At 28.2% G+C, this 21,737-nt stretch overlaps 1 protein-coding gene across 1 annotated transcript in view; it reads left to right on the forward strand.

The window, feature by feature from the left end:
• Ddr (discoidin domain-containing receptor 2) overlaps window positions 1–21,737 on the forward strand; it is a 126,225-nt gene that overhangs the window by 27,900 nt on the left and 76,588 nt on the right. Inside the window, exon 3 of the mRNA XM_011503040.1 lies at window positions 5,215–5,446. Within this exon, the coding sequence (XP_011501342.1) occupies window positions 5,215–5,446 (232 nt within the window). The remainder of the gene's footprint in view (window positions 1–5,214; window positions 5,447–21,737) is intronic.

Raw genomic sequence — 21,737 nt, forward strand, 5'->3', positions numbered from 1 at the left:
TGATAATACATAATTATTATGACATTAAGTAGCGGAAGCAGTGAAATTAACAGACATTGCGTTATATATGACTTATTTTATTTTATTGAAGCAATATAAAAATTTACGTTAAATTTTTTATATAATATGATGTGAAAATGTTTTTGTAATTTTACAAAAGAATTATATGGATGTAATTGTTAATCGAAGCTTCGAATATTATAATTATAATTTATATAAGCGTAAAGAGCGTTTTCATTGATATTTCAGTTCGTAAATTATTATACTCCATTCGGATAATTGATTTGCAATATCAAAATATTTTACAAATATTAAAATTATAGAGATTGATATTGTTCTCGTGAATTGTTAACTCGTAGATTTCCCTTGTATAAAATTAGAATTTTCCGAATTCTGTCGAACCGCTCGGTACAAGTGGAGAGAAAAGTATGAATTTCTCTCGATGTGAAAATGCAGTTAACAATCTTACGAAACTACTTAACACGTTAACCCAATTTATCGATGAAAGCACACAAAAATCTAATTATAGCCATACAGCATGAAATAATTAAACAAAACCTCGGGAGAGCTCGAGCCATCCTTGAAATGCAATTGAGGCGCAGCAGCGACAACAAATTAGCGGAGGAAGTCTCGCGCACTTCGTGGTCGAAGCTAATTATGGCGAAGGAGAGATCGTCGTGCCCTAAGCTCGAAATTTACGGTAACTCCCGTTACTAATGCGACCCTATTGGACCTCCTACTTAAGTCTAGTGACTGGCTCTCCTAAGGATGCCGAAATACCAACACGGAGCTACGCTTAAGAAACAGCGCAAAAGAGTGAGACAATGGAAGAGTCTAGTAGTGGTGCCGCATTATGTCGGCTTCATCAGTCGAAAGGCGGCGCATTAGCATTACTAATGACGTGGATCGTTATCACCACGTGCTCTTATCCATGCACTATTGACCAGACACTTGGACCTTCCCTCCCCCTCTTTCACGATTCTAGGCTATGAAATACTGGGCGCACTAGTTATATTAGTGCATAAATTCAAATAATGTCGATTTATATGCTCACAAGCTTCTCTCACTAATAATTAGATTGCATATTAATTTTCTCTTTTGATTACATCGGTTAACAGCCACTGCCTTTTATTCTAATTATTCCATCAATGTAATTTACACCAAATCCTGTATATGTTTCTTTCTAATAACGAATGTGTTTGTCAATTATATTGAAATTTTGTTTGTTATTAATGAAAATTTAGCTCATTTCCAAGTACTATCCAACATTTACATGTATTGATAATAACTGGATACATACATGTATATATATATATATATATATATATATATATAATTATTAATGGAATAAAATTAATGGTATTAATTATGATTTGAACTGTGATATAATTTTAAAGAGGTCCGCTTTCAGATACTGAATTCCAAAGATTAATACTATTTTTGTTTTCTCTTACTTCGCATACTGATCACTTACTGATTTCATGCATTTATTCATATAATTTCATTCATAATTTATTCATTTATATATACATTGAATCATCATTATTTTAGGCTCAGAATTTGTAACTTATGCATTTGCCAATATTTTTATAAGAATTGAATAAATAATTTTGCCAGCAATATGGTGACTTTTATTTATCAATATTTATTAAATAATGAAAATTGAAATAATGAAAATTCATATTACTCATATAATAAATGTCCAGCGATGAACTGTTCTTATCTCCATTCCACTTGATACTTGATATTCGAATTGATTATCAAGCAACGAGTATCGTAAACTAGGTTAAACACATATGTAAATGCATCATGCATTTGTAGAAGAAATAATTTTGTTTTTCTATTCTATTCAACTTTATAGTTTCTCGATTGATAAGCCAGAATTTTAGATTTTTAATGCTTTTCTAACTACGCCCTGATAATTCTTGATAAAAAAAGTCTAAAGATACATTGCGACATTTTTTTAATTTTCAAATTTATGAATTATTATTGAATGATATATTATTTCATGAAAGTTTCTTTAAAGCTGGAAATTATAAGTCGATTGCACTCTAAAAAAGGATTTTAATGTAGAAGTCATTCGATTAGGGAAGGATTTCTTCATCTTGTTGAATTGTTTCGTACCATTAACAAACTTTGTTCACATAATATGTTATTATGATATAAATAGTGAATTACATAATAATATACAATATTATAGTAATAAGTTTTAATCATTAATTAATATTTCATTCTCTATATTAATAAGTTACATATAAAGTCTGTAAAGCATTTTAGAGGAATTAAAAACTTTCTTATGTATTTATTAAATTATTATTTATTGTGAAATTAAAGTTCCAAATGAATTTTCATTATCATTTTTCACATAAGTTATATAAGAATTATTTTATTTCTTCTGCAATACACACAATCACATTAAATTAAAAAAAAGAAAAGAAGATCTTCTCATGTTATTATCATAATTTCCATCCCATGTAAATGACATAATCATGTAGTATTTTAATGCTTCTCGTATCAAAAGTCCAATATCTAATAATTATGGCAATATATCACCGATGTAACAAAATTGCATGAAATCATTAGCTGTGATTCCAATATTATACTAATTTAAAATATATAAAACATCTAATCAATTAGAAAAATAAAAGAAACGTAAACAAATGGTAATAGAAAATTGTGAAAATTAGAACATTAGATACTAAACGTGTCTTAGATATTCCGAATAAAACAGGTTTTTAGATAATAATCTAGTTATAATAGAAATCAATGTTCATTAAACGGCAATGGTAATCTTCAAATGACAATAATGGCGAATCAATAATGGTATAATCGATAGATTTTAATGAGACATTTTTGAGATCCTCGACAACGAAAATAAGATAAGCTATATCAATATTACACAAAACCGACTTGTAATAATAAATTTATTTTCAAATACCAAAAAACTTTTATTTAGTAGAATTGCCATTGTCTAGACAAATAACAAAATTATTTATCTATATCAAAACATACAATTGAATATTATAAATTAAAAATATGTTTTAACGTAAATCCTTTTCAAATAAAATAAATATTATTCATTATAATCTACAAGATGTCTGAAAATATTTAAATAAATTACAAGCTTTAGTGGGTTAGGGACAATCTACATGAATGCATTCATAACAAATAATTTGAGGTATACATTAATGCATTTTTAATAATTAGTTATCTACAAAGAATATTTAATGTATTAGAAAAGTCAATATAATGAATATTATTGTGTATTAATATGAGAATAAGCAATTGGCCAGAATAGGTAAAGTAATAAAGGAAGATTTTTCACGATTCATTTGTTGTAATAGCAATTAACAGTTTCACTCAATATCGTTTTGGCTTCTCAACCTCAAATGTAGTACAGACAGGCTTAACTGCACAATGTGCAGTATGGCTGCCGGTATCTTTACGTATACTAGATAAGGCTTCTCAACTGAAACAGGATACAATTTATCAACGGCTATCTTCACTTCATTTGACATGTACTTCTCGATGATACTGGTTTGTGGTACCCGAACCTGTACTTTAGTAAGACACGGTAGATGTGTCTGATTGTTGTAGAATTCTGGCACTATAAACTTTCGCCTGACAAGGACGTCATTATACTGAATAACGATTTACTAAACATAACGAAATGTTTACGTTTCTAATATATGCTGAAGAATATTTGGAATCATCGTTTCAACTCCACACCATTATTAAATACGAATCTCCATATTTCGAACTTTCAAACAGTGGGATACGCTTCTTCTTATTGTATTCGACTGAATTTCGTGGCGTATTTTACTTGATTAAGCACTGGGATTTGTAAATCCACCTGAAAATGATTTATATACTGAACAAATTTTGATAGATTTTTATTATCATTATGTTTTTGCTTGATTTATTATTTATTTATAATATTTTTCTGTTTCATGTATATGTTTGAGATATTTTTATCAACCCAAGACTTTTATTTCTGAGACTTTGAGAAAATTTCGAACTACATAGGCATAGACATGACTATTATTAATTATTATACCTAGTTGATAAATAATTTTTTGCCTTTATTTTTAGCTATTAGATATGAATACGCATTGAGTATAATTATTCTATGCATCACAGTTTAACAATTATATAATTAATTAAAATATAGATAAAATATATTTATGATAATGTAAAATAAGTTTAGTCGATAACTAAAATTATTAGTTTTTAATTAATCTTGTTAACGATACGAGTTCCTCATATTTTTATATGTTTCCTAAGTGCCTTCATCCCCAATATATTTTCTCTTATAAGAATATTATAGGAATTGACATTTTAATAATTAATAGAATTTTATTTATTTATATATAATGATGCTGGCCGTATAAATAAAATTAAAATTAATTTAATTACATATATATATATATATATATATATATATATATATATATATATATATATATTATAATTAATATATTATTAGTTAATTAATTAGAGCATAATCATTCCATTTGAAAATTTGACTTGAAAAATGACAATTGTATTATATCAATAATGTCGTATGAAAAATTTCTATACACTTTAAAAATTAATAATTACACGTATAGGTAAATAAATAAATCTGACATACTAAATTATATAAAATTTTTAAAAAAATTTTATAAAACTTCACGCTATATATTAAAGAAAATACAAATATTATTATAGAACGTTATTGAAAAATTACTTTTGTAGACTCGGACGATTCTATTTGAAGTCGATAAGATATTTGTAATATTTTTAAAATGATGAAAGTAATAAATTTGATGAACTTAAAATTTTCGCATTACTTTATATTACATTAATAACTTATAACGCAAAGGCAAATTATGTTGTTTTGCTTTTTTCTATTGTTTTTTCTTTTTATTTTTTGTTTCGGTTTTCGATTTTTGTAGAATTTGTATATATTGGCATATAAGATATTAAACGCAAAAAGATTTTAAAAGGTTATTCTATCATTGTTGTTGTTGTTGTTGTTGTTGTTGTTGTTGTTGTTGTTACGATTGTTATTATTATTATTATTATTATTATTATTATTATTATTATTATTATCATCATAGTCATCGTGATCGTCATTAAAATTTAATAAAAATATTCCCGTAAACTTTACAATTTCGCCAGGTGTGTATGCATAAGAGGTAATATAAAGCATCAAAAATCCATTTACTTCAGATTGCGAAAGGACAAGGGTGGAGGTGCTTGGTGCCCCAAGAACATGGTTACAAAGGAAGGTAAAGAGTACCTGGAGGTTAACCTCCACAGTCCACGAGTGCTCACGTCGACGCGTACTCAGGGACGGTTTGGCAATGGCCATGGCGTTGAGTACACCGAGGAGTACTACGTCGAATATTGGCGGGCCGACTTCACCGATTGGAGAAGATGGAAAAATCGCCGAGGAATGGACGTGAGTACTACTCCCATCTTCGTCTTATCACTTCTTTCTCTCCTATTCCTTTTGTGTTTTATCTTTGTCGATAGTTTACTCGTAGCTTGGCAATAGAAGCATTGGATGTGTAGAGCGGGAGCGCGCTGCGCTCGCTGCTCGGAGAATTTGAATAATGCAACGCGGGTAGGATTTGCTTATTTTCTCGTGATCCGAGATTGAGATTGTCGTGTTTGCGAATGGCGTCGCATTGAACTCTGATCGAGTATTTTTCGAAACTTTTGCATTGAATGTGAATAGCAGTATTCGTTTGGACAATTGGCAAGAGTATCATCGGTCACGTGTTAAATATTGTGATGCATCAAATTCAATTTTACCATTTGTTATATTCTACATTTTTAATTGATTCTTTATTCTAATCTTAAAACAATGAAGCGTATATTCAAGAAAAAATCGAGCGTGCATATGAAAATACCCACGTACATATATTAACTGCTGCGAGCTTTTATTCAACACATTAATAAAATCAATATATGTCTCATAATCAATATCAATATCAATATATATTAATATCGTGTATGAATTCGTGGTAGTGCTGTGTGACATTCGTCCATTAATGTATCGATATACTTTTAAATGGTAGTATTTACGGTATTTGTTAAAGAAGAATTAAGAAGAAGTTTTACTTATATAAATGATTTTATAACTATGTAGATGCTTGCAATATAGCGACTGAGTAAGTTTAGTCGCAAGTTTATCCATCACATATGTGATCAATAATATTTATACGCCTTGTTTCAACGCATCCATGACTATTTAAAATATTAAAGTCCTCGAGTAACAATACAATATTCATAATCATCGTTAACTTCCGCATTTACATCTTGTACTTTCATTATTGTAATAATATATATTGTCCAGAAATATAATTAACGCGTCCAATTAACATTGTATTAATTATTGAAATTGCTATATAGACGAGCATTATCCACGTAATTATAAATGAAATATGGGTAAAAGATGAAACTTTTGTTTTTATGATTATTAAGCTACTAACTTACTATGGACTATGGGTAAGTAGTGTAGAAAAACATGACATACCGTCGCAATTGTTCGCCTACTAGAGCAATTAATCGCTCAATATTGAGGAGAGAAATGAGTTTTCAAAAAGGGAATTACCTACACTCAGGTACTAATTGTGCGAGCATTTATTGCACCGTCCTAGCAAATCCAGACCTCATTTTACATTCTAAACGGTCACCCGCTCACTCTACCCTCGTTAGGTCATATTAATCGCGAATCTACGAGTCCATGATTAAGTGGACCTAATGTATCTATGTCAATGAAAGGCCAGAGCACATCGACGCGAACTGCATGACAAAGTATGCGTGTGCTTTTGTATAAGTATCGATTGCATCCAGAGATGATATTAAGCGACAAAGCTACTCTCCAAGCCCAACACAGATATTTCGCAGATATCGTACGACTTTCTTTACGACTCTTCCAATTTTATTTCTTATTTATAAAAGCTCGAAACGAAGTAGAACGAGAAAATCTGATATTAAAATTGTCCAACTATATCAATGATGCTAATAAACATCATTATATTCGTTATTTTTATTTTTCCGATTCTCAGTTAAAGGTTTTGAGTAAAAAATTACTCAATTACTTACTAATAATTAACGAATTATTATATAATCCTGCAAAATACATATATATTTTTAAATAAAGAACAATATAAGGCATTTTGCATTGGTATTAACATATAAAATTAATTTTATTGATTCATAGGCATCAGTTTGTAAAATACTATTGTTAAAAATTATATATATATATATATGTGTGTTTGTTTGTTTGTTTGTTTTTGTGTGTGTGTGTCATTAATATTCTAGAAAGGTACCAATATATTTGATAAATGCGTTTACATTAAATTTTCATTACGAATTATAATATGTAATTAAAAATTATGATTTTCTGCCCTTATAATTAAATTCATATCTATATTTATTGAAAACAATAAGATATATGTAATCGCATATATCAATTTATGATTATAAAAGATACTTTGTGTGTGACCCGAATAGAGCTCTCGGTATGTTGAAGCTTGCAATATCAGAGCTTTACAAATATAAAAATGGTGTTTCTATTTTTCGAGTGAATAAAAAACTTTGCGAGTTAAGTGATCACGTAGATAGTGCCCTTTCAGTGTTACGTGATTGCGCTTATACCTAAAACACTCTACAGATTTCATTTCTTCAGCGCACATACGCACAAAGAGAGAGAGAAAGAGAGAGAGAGTGAGAGAGAGGAGAGAGAGAGAGAGAGAGAGAGAGAGACAGACAGACAAAGAGTAATGGCAAATCACTATAAATTGATACAGACTTATCTTAATTAATTCATACATGTCTTTTAATTTTTTTATCATTACTAACTGGGAATTATCAGAAAACTTTACAAGATAAATTTATATGAGCTTCTACACTTTACATTTTATCCTATTGCTATATTCAAATAAAATTAAAGCAATAACAATTAACTTTGTTAATTTGCGTATGATACAATTATATCTTATTGTTTAATAATATTTTGCAGGTCACTCTTTCAATTTTTAATTTTAACGATAAACGTATCGTGTAATAATTCATATATTGCAGGTAAATATTCTTATGCCTATAAGATTATATAAACGTAAGGTAAAATTTTTAATCTAAGCATCCCAATGATTCATTAATATTCGATTCATGATTTGTGTTAGTACATAAGTTGAATTTGTACTTTCTGAAATCTCATTGATTGCGTATAACTTATTTGCTTCCTAATCTTAATATCTAAATCCAATATGATGTTGGAAATAAACGTTCAATAGTTAATTATTAAATAATAAATAATTCAGCTTGTTTTGGACATTTTATATATGCACCATAAATTCATAGCCGACAACACTGCATAATTTTTTGAATTTTCGTGATAACACCTCATTTGACAGTAACATGCTTTGAGACTGCTCGCAACTCAGTTACCAATACTGACATATTTGATTTATTATTCCAAATCACCATATACGTGTGATTTATATTTAACGTGCATTTTAACAGTTATCTGTTTTTAAGAAACCGTAGAGAATATCCTACATTTTTTAATGCTCTTTCTGCTATTCATTAATTAAAGAAGAAGTTTAATATGCAGATAATAGACTTTTCTTATTACTTGCAAATATCTCGGTTATAAAATTTTATAATTCTGCAACAATGCAGATATTTACATATATCTTAAATTACTTATTTCATGTTTTATTTATTCTTTACATACAACTTAAATTTTTATACAATCTAATATGAATTCTATTACATTTTTTTCATTAAAGTTTTACTTGTTAATTAATAGCCAACTGACCGACTTTAATTTAAAATTAAATATTTTTTTTTTTAATTTAAATTTAAGAACAACCATTGCAAATTGCCATTACATTTTACTCACAAGGCATATATCGACTGAAAAATTCAAACATTAATGCCAAACGTCAAGTTATGCCTTATTATACATTCGTTGCAGAAATTTACGATAATTTCGCATTTATTTCAAGCGACTAATAAAAATTATAAGGCTCATACTATAATAAAATTACTGATTTGTAATAATATAAAAATTATTTTCAAAACAATGCAAACAAGTTGAATTATTTAAGAAAAGTATGACATTTAAAAAATTTTAGTTTAATATTTCTGTCGCTGGTTTACTACGAGTTCATTTCAATATTTAATTAATTCATTAATTTTTTAGTCAATACGTTATAATGCGTGCGTGTCTATGTTCGCACGGGAATGTAAAAAAAAAATATCAAATATATATATATATATATATATATATATAATATTTATTCATATTGTTCAAAACAAAAATGATGTAATAATAGAATTAAGTGTAATATAAACCAGACAATGCACCATTATTTTACTGCTTTACTACCCTTAACGTTCTATCGCATCGACAATTTCTCAGTTTAGCCGAGGCTATTGGCCAGTCTGAGCCGTTAATGCAATGCAAAGCTCATGTAATATCGATAAAACACGTGTATACAATGCATAGTTTACGAATTAACTTTACTTTCCCAAGAAGCCACTTTCTGCTTATGTATCGGATAATCTAATTGTTGACTCTCCATAGGCGAATCAAAGTTAGAAAAAGAGAGCAAGACGAAGATATAGATAGATAGATAGATAGATAGGGATAGATAGAGAGAGAGAGAGAGAGAGAGATTAAAGAAAATTTTCATATATTAAATGACAACTGAGGGTCATAAAATGAGATTGGTACGTAATGAATTTTGTAAGCAACGATCTTAATAATGACGGAATTTAATAAAAACCTAGATAAATAAAAAATTTTTTTTTCTAAGTTACTCCTATAAAATATATATATAGATAACTTGACTTGCATAAAAATATTCCAAACATACATAAATTTATCTGAAATTTTAGTTAAGTAAGATTATTTATTTATAATCGTTGGACCATTAAAGAATTGTACATTCGGAATAATAAAATTTTTTATAACGTAATATAATGAACATATTCTCTACTTTTTAAGGTAATAATAAAACGTTTTTTATTATAGCTATTTAAATAATAAATTATAAGATCAAATATAAAATATCTACCAAAACAATCTTATACAAAAAATAATAAAAATTGTAATTATGCAATCTTGATGTATTTAAAAAGACTATTACAATTTACTTACAAACACGCGCGCACGCACACATTCATGTATATTAAAAGTCATACTTTTAATTGTATTTATAAATTCAAACTAACTATAAATGAATGATACATAAAGTTTTTTGATTGATTTAAAACATTCATAATTGACTCTTTAATCAATAAATATTATATTTGACAAATATGACAAATATTAATTAAATTAATGTAAATACAAAAATTTTGGTGTTTTTCAATTTGTGAGCCTACTTTTATAATATTTGAAAATGAAACTTTCATCGTAAAAATACATTTTCAATTAATCAACTGAAACGTCGATTAACCGACTGCATGGAAAGCAATTTTTAATAAATTAGTTTTTTAATAAAAATTTTGTTAATAAAAATTTTTATATTGTAACAAATAAATCATAAAATTTTCATTGATAATAATTAAAAATAAGTTGGATAAAAAGATATTTTTTACATTTTGAAAATTTCTATAATAGTTAAATGAAGCCAATAGGGAATGATGAAAGATGTATATGAACAATTATAAAGTAGTCATTTAATAGTGAAATTTTTTAAAATTTTATGACAATCAACGAAATAGTAATAAAAATATAGATAAGTATGACATGATTATGAGAAATTAATTTTTAAAAGTAATGGACGACATACGCTTTCCTCACAAATGCTACACTCACCACCGATGCCTTTATCACCTTCCCCTCTACGTCCCGTTTCATCGCACTTTTAATAAAGCACGAAAGACAATGACAAAGACAATGGTAATAGCGCCGAGGTTATGACGCGCGATCTTTCCTACGTGACTCAGACTACATACCGACGTTTTACCGAAGGCGCTACTTTCGCTGGCACTTGAGCACTTGCACTTTGATACAAAGCACGAAAGCACCCAGAAGACAAAGCCCTCATGCGCTACGTCCTATTTATTCTTCCTTTAAGTCCAGCTTTCACCTCGCAATACGAAAAAAAAAAAAAAAAATGAACAAATACATTAAAAATTTTATTGCATTTTTCTAGATGAGCGGATACGTGGGTGTGATTTTCCAAAGTTTCACCTGCAATGACAATCTATGTTTGAAACTTGAAAATACGAACGAGAAGTACAACATTTACTTGCTTATTTAAAAACTTAATGAGTCCTCGAGCCTGCGAACTGTTCAGCTCTATTATTTATTGAATAATCTAATTAAACAAGAATCCTTAATTACTATAACTTTGCAGTAATTAGAGGAGGATCGAGAGATTTTATAATTCAATTATCGGCATAAGCGTGGACAAATTGAATTTAATAGTTTTTCAATTTATTTAATACAATTTATTTCTATTATTTTTAATTTTTTTTTAATGCATCTATTTAGCATAAAAAATTTAAATTAATAATGAGTAAGGGAATTAATAATACATCGTGATTTAAATTTTACTATTTAACTATACACAATGTACTATTTGGATAAAGCGTATACTTTTATCACTTGTATATTGTTATAGTAAATGTTAAAAACGATGACAAATATCTGAAATAAAGATAAAAATTTTTTATAAGACATGACTAGTCAATAATGAAAAAGAAGTTTTGCCTATATTTTAATTTAATATTATATCAGAATTATAACACTGTCTCGTAAATTGCTCGTAGAAAGTTTCGATTTGTCTAATTAAAAACTAGCCTCGCTATTCAAAAAGTCGATAATTTCATTATTTTCGATATTACGTTGAGCATACTGTCAAAAGTGCCGATATTATAAAATAAAAAATAATGAATGAAAAATAAGTAAAAGAAGCGATGGCTGGTGTTGCTGAAGTTGTCAAGCTAAAGTAGCCGCTGCCTGAACGCAAACGACCTGAGCTGATATACTTCCCCGAGGAAGCGCAAAAGTGCGATCCATGTGCCTCCTGGACGCCTCCTGTCTCCACGTCCTAAGTATCTGATTATTCTATCATGGCAGCACTGCTGAACGTATCCGAAGCTTGAGACTTGTAACAGAAACATAAGAAACCATCTTTGGAGCTCCTTTATCTCTCTCTCTCTCTCTCTCTCTCTCTCTCTCTCTCTCTCTTCCTCTATCAGCGAGGCAACTCAAATAAGGTGCAACCTCGCACTCAAGAGACTACCGTTCCATCTGCCTCCAAAGTCTTCTTTTCTCTTGCCCCTCTGAGGCTGAGAAGCCCGTAATACAAGTCTCTAAAGCATCAATATTGCCTTTAAACTGGTTATTGTTGAAAAGAAAACCTCTAAAGCAGTATGCGGCAATTAAACTACTTGTTTGATCTAAAATCATTAACTTTTCTCTTTTGCAATTTAATATATGAGATCCTATATGGATTTTTCATTTATCTGCCTCATAACACCATCACGAACACATATAACAAACTATATTTATTTAAAGAATTATCGAGAGATATACTTATGCAATTATTGATGTTCCTTATTGTTGTTCTTCCCTCCATCTCATCGGTCTTTCTTCGCTTTCGTAATCAATTTCCGCTACCATTTATCACTCATGACTGAGATGTACGTACTATCGAGTAGGATGTACGATGACATCCTAATTAGTATACTTAAACTAATTACTACATCAATGCACTTTATTGTAATTCTATATTATCGAACATACGAATAGTTTCATACAAAATAAATAGATTTCTTTATTAGGAGACTACATAATATAATATATATGATTTACTATAATATAATATACAATTAAACATTGTATAACATAATAGTATAACAAATAATCGATACTTTTAATATTAATATAATACCAATAGCGCATTGGTATCTGGTTATAACCAAAATAAATATATTGGAAAAATAAACAGAAATACATAAATTTACTATTAGTTTTCAGTTTATTTTTCAATTATATCAAAACTATAAACGCAATGTTGCAATATTGAATAAACTTTACGTGTATCACGATATCAATGATATTAATTTTTTTTAATCACGAGTAGCGTACGTTAAAGGTATTATTTAATCTGTATAATTCAAGCTAACAAATTTCTAAAAAAAAAAAAAAAAACTTTTAATGGCCATGATCATTAATTGTTGTTAAATATATCGATAGTTGTTGAGCCATTAGACTGTTTTTAATTAGAATGTAGAATACTATACGTGAGTATAGCTATTATTTTAAACGAAATTTCCAAACGTAAATAACCAATATTAAATTTATGCAATATATGTTAAACCAATATATATTCAAGCAAATAATCATAATTCGTAATTATTATTACCTATCTTAGTCCGAAAATATGAGTATATAGATATTTTTCAATTGCTAATTATTATTATTTTTCTTCTATTAATGTTTTTCTATTAAAAATAATGATATAAACATTTTGATATTTATAATTGAAATTCAATATTAAATGTTTATATAAATATAAGAGAATATGGCTTGAGCCGGGAATTAGATATTCAGAAATTTTCAACTCCTTGAACATCTGCTCTAATAATACTTATGAAATAATAATAAAAATCATTTTCAATATAATTTCATATAATTAAAAGCTTCATACTTTTCGATATTATATTCGCATAATTTATTAATAAATAAATCTTCCAATTTCTTAAAACTCGTGATTTCATTTATAATTCATTTTAGCCTCATTGTTATGAAAGGTTGTTGGCATACATCAATATTAATTGAAAAAGGAATGTTAATCATGTGCTGTAGTTCAACATAAATTCAGGTTTTGAAATTACTGTCATAATTTTTTTATAGAACATTGTAATAGTAAAAAATATGAAAATTTTGTTGAAAAAAAAATAAAAAATAAATACGTATAATATCATTTCTCTTAGCTCTATAGTTGAAATACTTGACTAATTAATATTATATATAAATATATTAAAAGTACCTTGAGCTCTTACGTATGGGGTGACTCATCGTTTAAATATTATTTATTTCAATGTTGGCATATTGAATCATATTGAGAGAAGCTTATTAAGATTCATCCAAAATAATGAAGAGATACAGTTAATTTCGGCAAAGGATTAATCTCCTTTGGATTAAACATTCATTTAAATTTGCACGTTCAGAAGCAAAAGAGAAAATCAGAGCGTTATTATAGGGAAGGGGAATTGATATGGGTATGCATGAAAAAAAGCAGAGAGACCAGCTAAGGCGAGGAAAGCTCATTCGTAATCGTGAAGATTTACGAGCTGTGGGATGTGATGGAAGATCGTTCTCCATCTTGGCTGAAAAACTCAGAAATAGCTGCCGCGTTTTACGCTAATTCTGACACTTGGGATTCATTGCTCTATACCGTTGGGATTACCCACCCCGGCGGACGTGGTGAAAAAGAAGCGCGTAAGCGCACGCCTCGTCAGGATAGACGAGAAGCAGGATAATAATCGTTTCGAGGTATGTGCGCCTCAACACGATCCTCGATGCTTGGTTACTGATGATAATAATCCTAGAGTTGGTCCCGCGATAAATCCTCTCACAAAAAGAAGCCGATACTTTGGCAATTTTATTGCAATTGGCTTGCATGTTACGATTCTCTTATTTCCCAACAAATTAATTGGCTCTTTAAGGTGGCGAAGGTAACTGCACAAAGTGTAAATTATGATAAAGTACAGGCGCTGCGATCGCTCGTTCAATAGTATTCATAGAGACCATTTACATGTGTCTGTGCGTGCGCGCGTGGGTGTGTGCGCGCGCGCGCGTGTATACAAGTACAATTTTTCGGACGAGGAGTACTGATAATGACGATACCAATGGATACTTAATAATTTTCATAAATAAGAAATCCCAAATTATTGTGAAAGAGGGCAATGTGCTTATATCAAAATATTTTTCTATATAAAATAGCGCGTACTTTTAATGCCGTAATATTATCTTTTATTATATAGCGATTAATTCGAAATTTTGATTTTGCAAAGTTCTAATCATACGTATAATATAAGAATAAAAAATTTATTCATTCATAAATTGAATGATTTTCAGCGCTCCATTGTAAAATAAAATGTTAGTTGTTTTTTTTCTTTCTTTTTTTTGTAAATATCGTTAGGTGAAAATATTTTTAAAGAAATATCTTTGATATTCATATATCGATTCAAATATCGAAATTCTATATTAAAAACCATATTTTCGTAAAGGTATTATATTTCAGAAAAATATGCAAAAAAAAGTTCCTTATTTGCACTACGTTTCACATTCTAATATTTTTTTAACATATCTATTACAAGTATTGAATTTATAATAATTAATTAATTTTGATAGAATAATTGTCTTCATTTATGTAACTTTACTAATACAAAGTAAGTTAATGTATTATCAAAGCATGACGAAATATGAAGAATTTAATTGTGTAAATTTCAATATAGTGATAAATATTTCTACCTGCAATCGACCTTTTTTCTAAAGTTAATCGGTAATATATATATATATATATATATATATATATATATATATGTTTTCAAAGAAGTTTTAAATTATTTATTCAGAATAATAAAATTAATAAAACTATATATAAAAATTCCTATAAAAAGTATATAAACCTTTTTTTACCTAAGCCTATATTATTATCTTACATTGAATGTTATAAAAATTATCAATTCTGATAAAATGGATATTTGGATAAACGGTTGTGACGTTCAAATATAATAATTTAAGGACATTAAAAGTCACGTATAATATTCTTATGATATACATAGTTCGATACAGATGTTCTGTACTTCATTTATAATCTATATTCATAATCCTTTAATAATCAAATTCAGTTTAACCCAGATATCTTGTGAACCTGCAAATCAGTTATATGGCTGATAATATTGGCAATGATATTATACTAAAACGAAGTATTTCAAACTATACCGATGCTCAAAGCCTCAACACGTGACTATATTACCAAGTCAGGCAGAAAAGCTTGAATAAAACGTATATGTTAATTAACTTCAGAATTGGCTGTCCTTATAAGTGATTGATTAAACGCCGATATCTACTCTTCTTTCCATATTTCCAATCTTTTTAACACATTAAGTAAATCATCCGATATGGTTCCTCAACATTAATATTTCAATGTCTTAAATATGTGTAGGGGTAATTTTACTTGACTTGATTATTGACAAAAACACTTTCCTTTTCATTTCTTATATATTTTCTTTTATTTTTATCATTTTACAAATAATAATAGTATTCAAAATATTCAAAATATTTATGTACAAAGAACATTATAATGAATATTTATAATTTGTTATTTCTGATATTTTTAAAGATTTTCAACACCAATCGAGTTTGTTTTAAATATTGTTATAATTATTATTGAAATAAGGATTGCATTATGATGCAGTGGAATACGATTATTATTATTAATAATATTCGTATAGTAATGGAATAAGAAATTACATACATAGCTACATTAAAAAAAAAAAAAAAAAAAAAAAAAAAAAATTCGCTACACTATTTATCAAATAAATTATGAAAATAATTTCTTTCTTGTTTAAATAACTTAAATATTTATCTTTTATGTAAATACAATTAATTTCTAAGCCATATTAAGCTTTTCTTTATATAACACTATCAACTTTAAATGTGAGTATAATTAGATATCGGCTGAAACTTTACTTAAGATGTACTTACTGAAAAATTCAAGAAGGTCATTCAAGTTCGTTATTCTGGAATTTTTTTATTTCTATGTGAATTTTTCAAATTATTGATGATAAAGAAAGAACAATTTTTTAATTCAAATGCAGTAGTAAATTTTAAAAAACCATAATTTTATTTTAAAATCATTCACCAATTATTAAAAATCAAAAGATCGAATAAAAACAGTTTCAACAAATTCAATATTTCAAAAATATTTTAACGCACACACATATATATATATATATAAGTATGTACAATATCTATTATTTTTTCCTTCAGTTAAAAATCTTTCATCACAAAATTATACGATATTATTATTATTATTATCATAATCACTATCAATATAATAATAATTATTAGTAAAATACAGAATATTGATATAATGATGATAATTAAATAAATAAGTTGATGAATATTATTAATTAATGAATGATCTATCTTGATTTTTCTAAATATTTCTACAAACTCGCGCAATTGTAAAAACCCTACGAGAAATGGTAAAATAAAACTTAAACCACATAATAGTATATAAAATAAAATAAAATGACATATATAAACTGAATATTAATTAAGAATAATTCACTTTCATACAGCATATTATGAGGATCGATACCTCGTACGGATGCGTTAGGACGGTACGTCCGATAATCTGGATTGGACTCCATGTGCATGTCCTGATGCATGTCCGAGACAGATGATGGAACTCCATCACGACAGCTGTTCTAGGTGTACTTGTACTAGCATATTACTCAAAATTATTCAATCACTTTGTGCATACGCAATTTAATGAACGTTCTGATTTTTTTTTTTTTTTTTTTTTTTTTTTTTTTTTTTTTGCCGGATACCAATGTACAATGGCAATGTACAAGGAGTAGCTTTGTAACATTTAAATAAAATAATAGTTTAAAACATCCATTTAAAAATACGTTTTATCCGCTTTGAAAAAGAAATTATGAGAGCACAATTTTAATCGTCTCTTTTCACTAATTTCATATTTAGAGTAAAGAAGATATAGCATTAAACGCCGATGGGGTCATCTTCACGTTATATCTGATTTAAAGGTAAATCCTCCGTTTGGAATTACTTGTCAAGTTTAAATAACACGCGATAATCCATTATCGCATTAGAATTTCATTATAATAGTGTTGTGTTACCCACAATTATATGTTCTGACGATAAGGCTTTTCCTAATAATCACTACTTTACTTTCTCGAGTTTAACAATTCCTATTAGATTATCACAAAGCTAGTGCTACTCTACTCTATATCTGGAAGGTCAAGTCGAGGGAAATTAGAGGTGAAATTCAAGCTTCTAATATCTTCTTATAACTTCAAGGCCCTGCTCGGACTATGTCTTGATATCCGCAATGTAGCCACTGCTTCTCTGGTGAAGCCGAGAGCTTTGGCTGTTAGATCAATCGGGCGCTCAATTTATGCTCGACCAATAAGCGTCGCTCGCAACTAATACGAAGGAACGAGTTGTGCGGTTTGCGAGTCAGGGCTGCGGAAAGTTGAAGAGGAGAACGTAGGGCCCCCTTACCAGAATAGTCCAAATACGATATTTAGACGGGGCGTGGAAGAGGGGAGAGGCAAAGGAGGACAAAGCTGAAACTGTTTTGGATAAGTTATAATTAAGAGGTTGAATACTTTTAGAGATATTAACAATTAATTTATTTTTCTTACTATTACTGCTACTACTACTACTACTACTACTAGCACTGATGCTGCTATTAATAATAATAGCGAATTAATAATAGTAACATAATAGTTGGAGTAAGCTCAATGTTATGATAAATGAAAGTTTATATTATCAGTTCAAATTACATTAGAGCACAAAATTACATTGTAATTCCAATCTTATTAGAAGTCAAATCATTCTTATTCAATGGATAATCGTACTTATGCAGATATGGCTATGCAATAATAAAATTTCAAGTATATAAATGACCGCTTGAATGGGTAAGTCTTTCATCAGACAAGTCCATCGTGGGAATATGGGCATATTATACGCATTATGCACTACAGAATACTGCTCTATCACTTTGATCTATTTGTAAAACCATGTGACCGTACATACAAAGTACCCCTGCATAATCAAAATGTAATTACTTACGCACCTACGTGCATATACACACTCGAATGATTCATTACGACATGTTTAAAGGCATGTTTAAAACCTCTGCGAAATACAACCAAGTATTATGAAAATACCGTTAAGTTCGTTGTTTCGACGAGGCTAAATTATGAAGCTTTTACGTTCATCGCAAGCTTGCTATGTACATATATGTACATAAAGAGCTTGCGGCTACTCGTACTCGCATATATTGCCAAGATATCTGCAATCTCAAGACAAAATAACCACAAGCACGTACGTATATAATAGCTGCTATTTAATCGCTATTTTTTACAGTTTAGTGATCGCTAATGAAATACACATAAACCGCCATGTAAATGCTTTAAATAGATAAAGAATAGTTGTCATGAATTGCAACTATGGAATAACGTTTATGGATTCTGCGAATTCCAGTAAAAAATATTATGAATAAAAGTATTATATCGATAAGACTAGATTATTTGGGGAAAAAAAAACAGATTAAATATAATTAATATTACAATGTATATTATTATAGATTTGTGATTTTCATTTAGAACATTTTTTCAAAGGATAGATAATTTCATTCGCTTGTAAGAACCTTTTGCACAATGACACAGAATTACCAGCTTAAAATTATATACAATAAATTAAACATTATAATAATACTTTAATAAATATTATTAAATATTTGATAAAAATATTTATTAAAGAATGTAATTGGCACGTATAAAAAATTTCGAAAAAGTATTTTTTTTTTAATTGTATTTCCATTAAAATTGATTGATATTTTTACGAAGTTGCTCAGTACAAATTCACCTTAAAAAACGTAATTAAATGTTAATTTGTTACTAAATTGATGACTACAATCATATTTTATTATATCATAATTATCTTTTAATACGACTTGATATGTTATTCAATCTTCGTCATTATATCGAGAAAAATTTTCCTTTTTGAAAAAGTTACAGGCTTAAAACTGAAATATACTCAATTAAAAGAATACTTTATCAAACTGAAAGATCTAGTTCCATTTTACGTACATGATTAATTTGACTATTATTTTATCAATGTATCGAAATATAAATTCATTTTAAAAAATCATCACATTAGGAAATTTATTATTGAAAATTAATTATGTATAAAATAATATAGTTCTAAGCATTTATTATCTGTTTAAAATAGTTCATGTAGATTTTAATCATTTTGCATTCACTTGACTTTATCGTTTTTTTTTTGTTTTTTTTTTTTATTTACTTACTTTAATAACTGACAATGAAATTTGTAGACTAAGAAGAAAAAATCTAATAGTTTGGAATAAAATTATAAAAGTGTATGAGGTGATACTTAAATTACTTGTTTTATAATGCACTGAATATTCATTAATCAATGAAAAATAATAGTTAAATAGTTACTTCGTATGATGATTTAAAAGTAAAATAAATTACATTTTCAAACTATTTTCAATATATTAAGAAAAATGTTTATTCGTTGTGTCTAAAAAAGGTTGAATATTTGATATAATTTGTGATTTATTTTGTTCACTTTTATATATACCTAAGATGTATATTTAATTAATTATAATCATGTATATTCACACATGCGCATATACACCTAGAGTTATATATATATATATATATATATATATATAAAGAGAGAGAGAGAGAGAGACATGAATACTGAATAATTATTGAAATGCTATTTCTCGATTTAGCAGTTTTGATAATTTTTTTATTCGATAATGAACGAATGTTTTAATTTATTAAAAGTTTATTAATATTAATTGAGTATACTGCTCTTAATTGAAGCAATAAAAAAAATTTTAAATTGGAATTCTTCATTATCGGAAAAGAAAAGGGCAAAAATGACTGATGCTCATGCGAGGAGCGAAGGCTCGAAAAAGTTGACGATTTAGCCGTGTGATGGCGCGCGAGGCGAAACTTACTGTACGTGTATCGGCAGATTACGGATTACCGGGCGAATGAGAGCGCACTATTAGCGGATTACCGCAACGGTGCGGAAACAATTTTCAATTCTACTGTTTTTTTCTATCTCGTAACATGCGTATGCACGCGCGCACTCACACGCACACGCACACGCACACGCACACGCACACACACACCCGCGAGTCCACAATCCCACGCGAATAGAGCGCAAACCGAGAGTTTATTTTCTACTAATCTGGATATCCAACTTTTCGATACCAACAGCTGATTTTCTGCACCTTCTCTCTTTCACTGATTCCTTCCTTTTTCCCGTATCTGGATTATTTTTCCACTTCTACTCTTCTCTCCCACATGATTCTACATAAACTCGTGGTTGAGCACTAGGTATCTTCATCAATATTTTTTACGGCCGAATAAAAGAATTAGGCTACGTGATAATATGCCAGTGCCAACTAACATATAGATTTATTTGACTTGAGATCACATACAATTTTAAAAATAATTTTTTACAAAATCGCTAAGCACAACTGCATCAAATTATCAGATTATTTACTATCGTAATTAAGTGATTATTACTATACTTAATTATAAATTATGACATAGTATGGTCTGTACTACGACGTTTTTTAACCAAAAATAATGAATAAAAAGTTCTATGCGACAAATTTTATACTACAGGTATTATATTTAACTTTAATATTAAAGATTACATAATTTTAAAATTTTTAACGTATGCTTTAATTTATCATAATCATCTCTCTATTTGTAAATGCTAGAAATTGTCAAACATACATTTTCGATTATATATTAATTGATATATATATATATATATATATATAGATATATATATATATACGTACAGAAGCGCTCGCGCATACACGAATACACAGAGAGAGAGAGAGAGAGAGAGAGAGAGAGAGAGAGAGAGAGAGAGAGAGAGAGAGAGAGAGAGC

Source organism: Ceratosolen solmsi, unplaced genomic scaffold (genome assembly GCF_000503995.2).
Source record: "Ceratosolen solmsi marchali unplaced genomic scaffold, CerSol_1.0 scaffold61, whole genome shotgun sequence".
Lineage (NCBI taxonomy): Eukaryota > Metazoa > Arthropoda > Insecta > Hymenoptera > Agaonidae > Ceratosolen > Ceratosolen solmsi.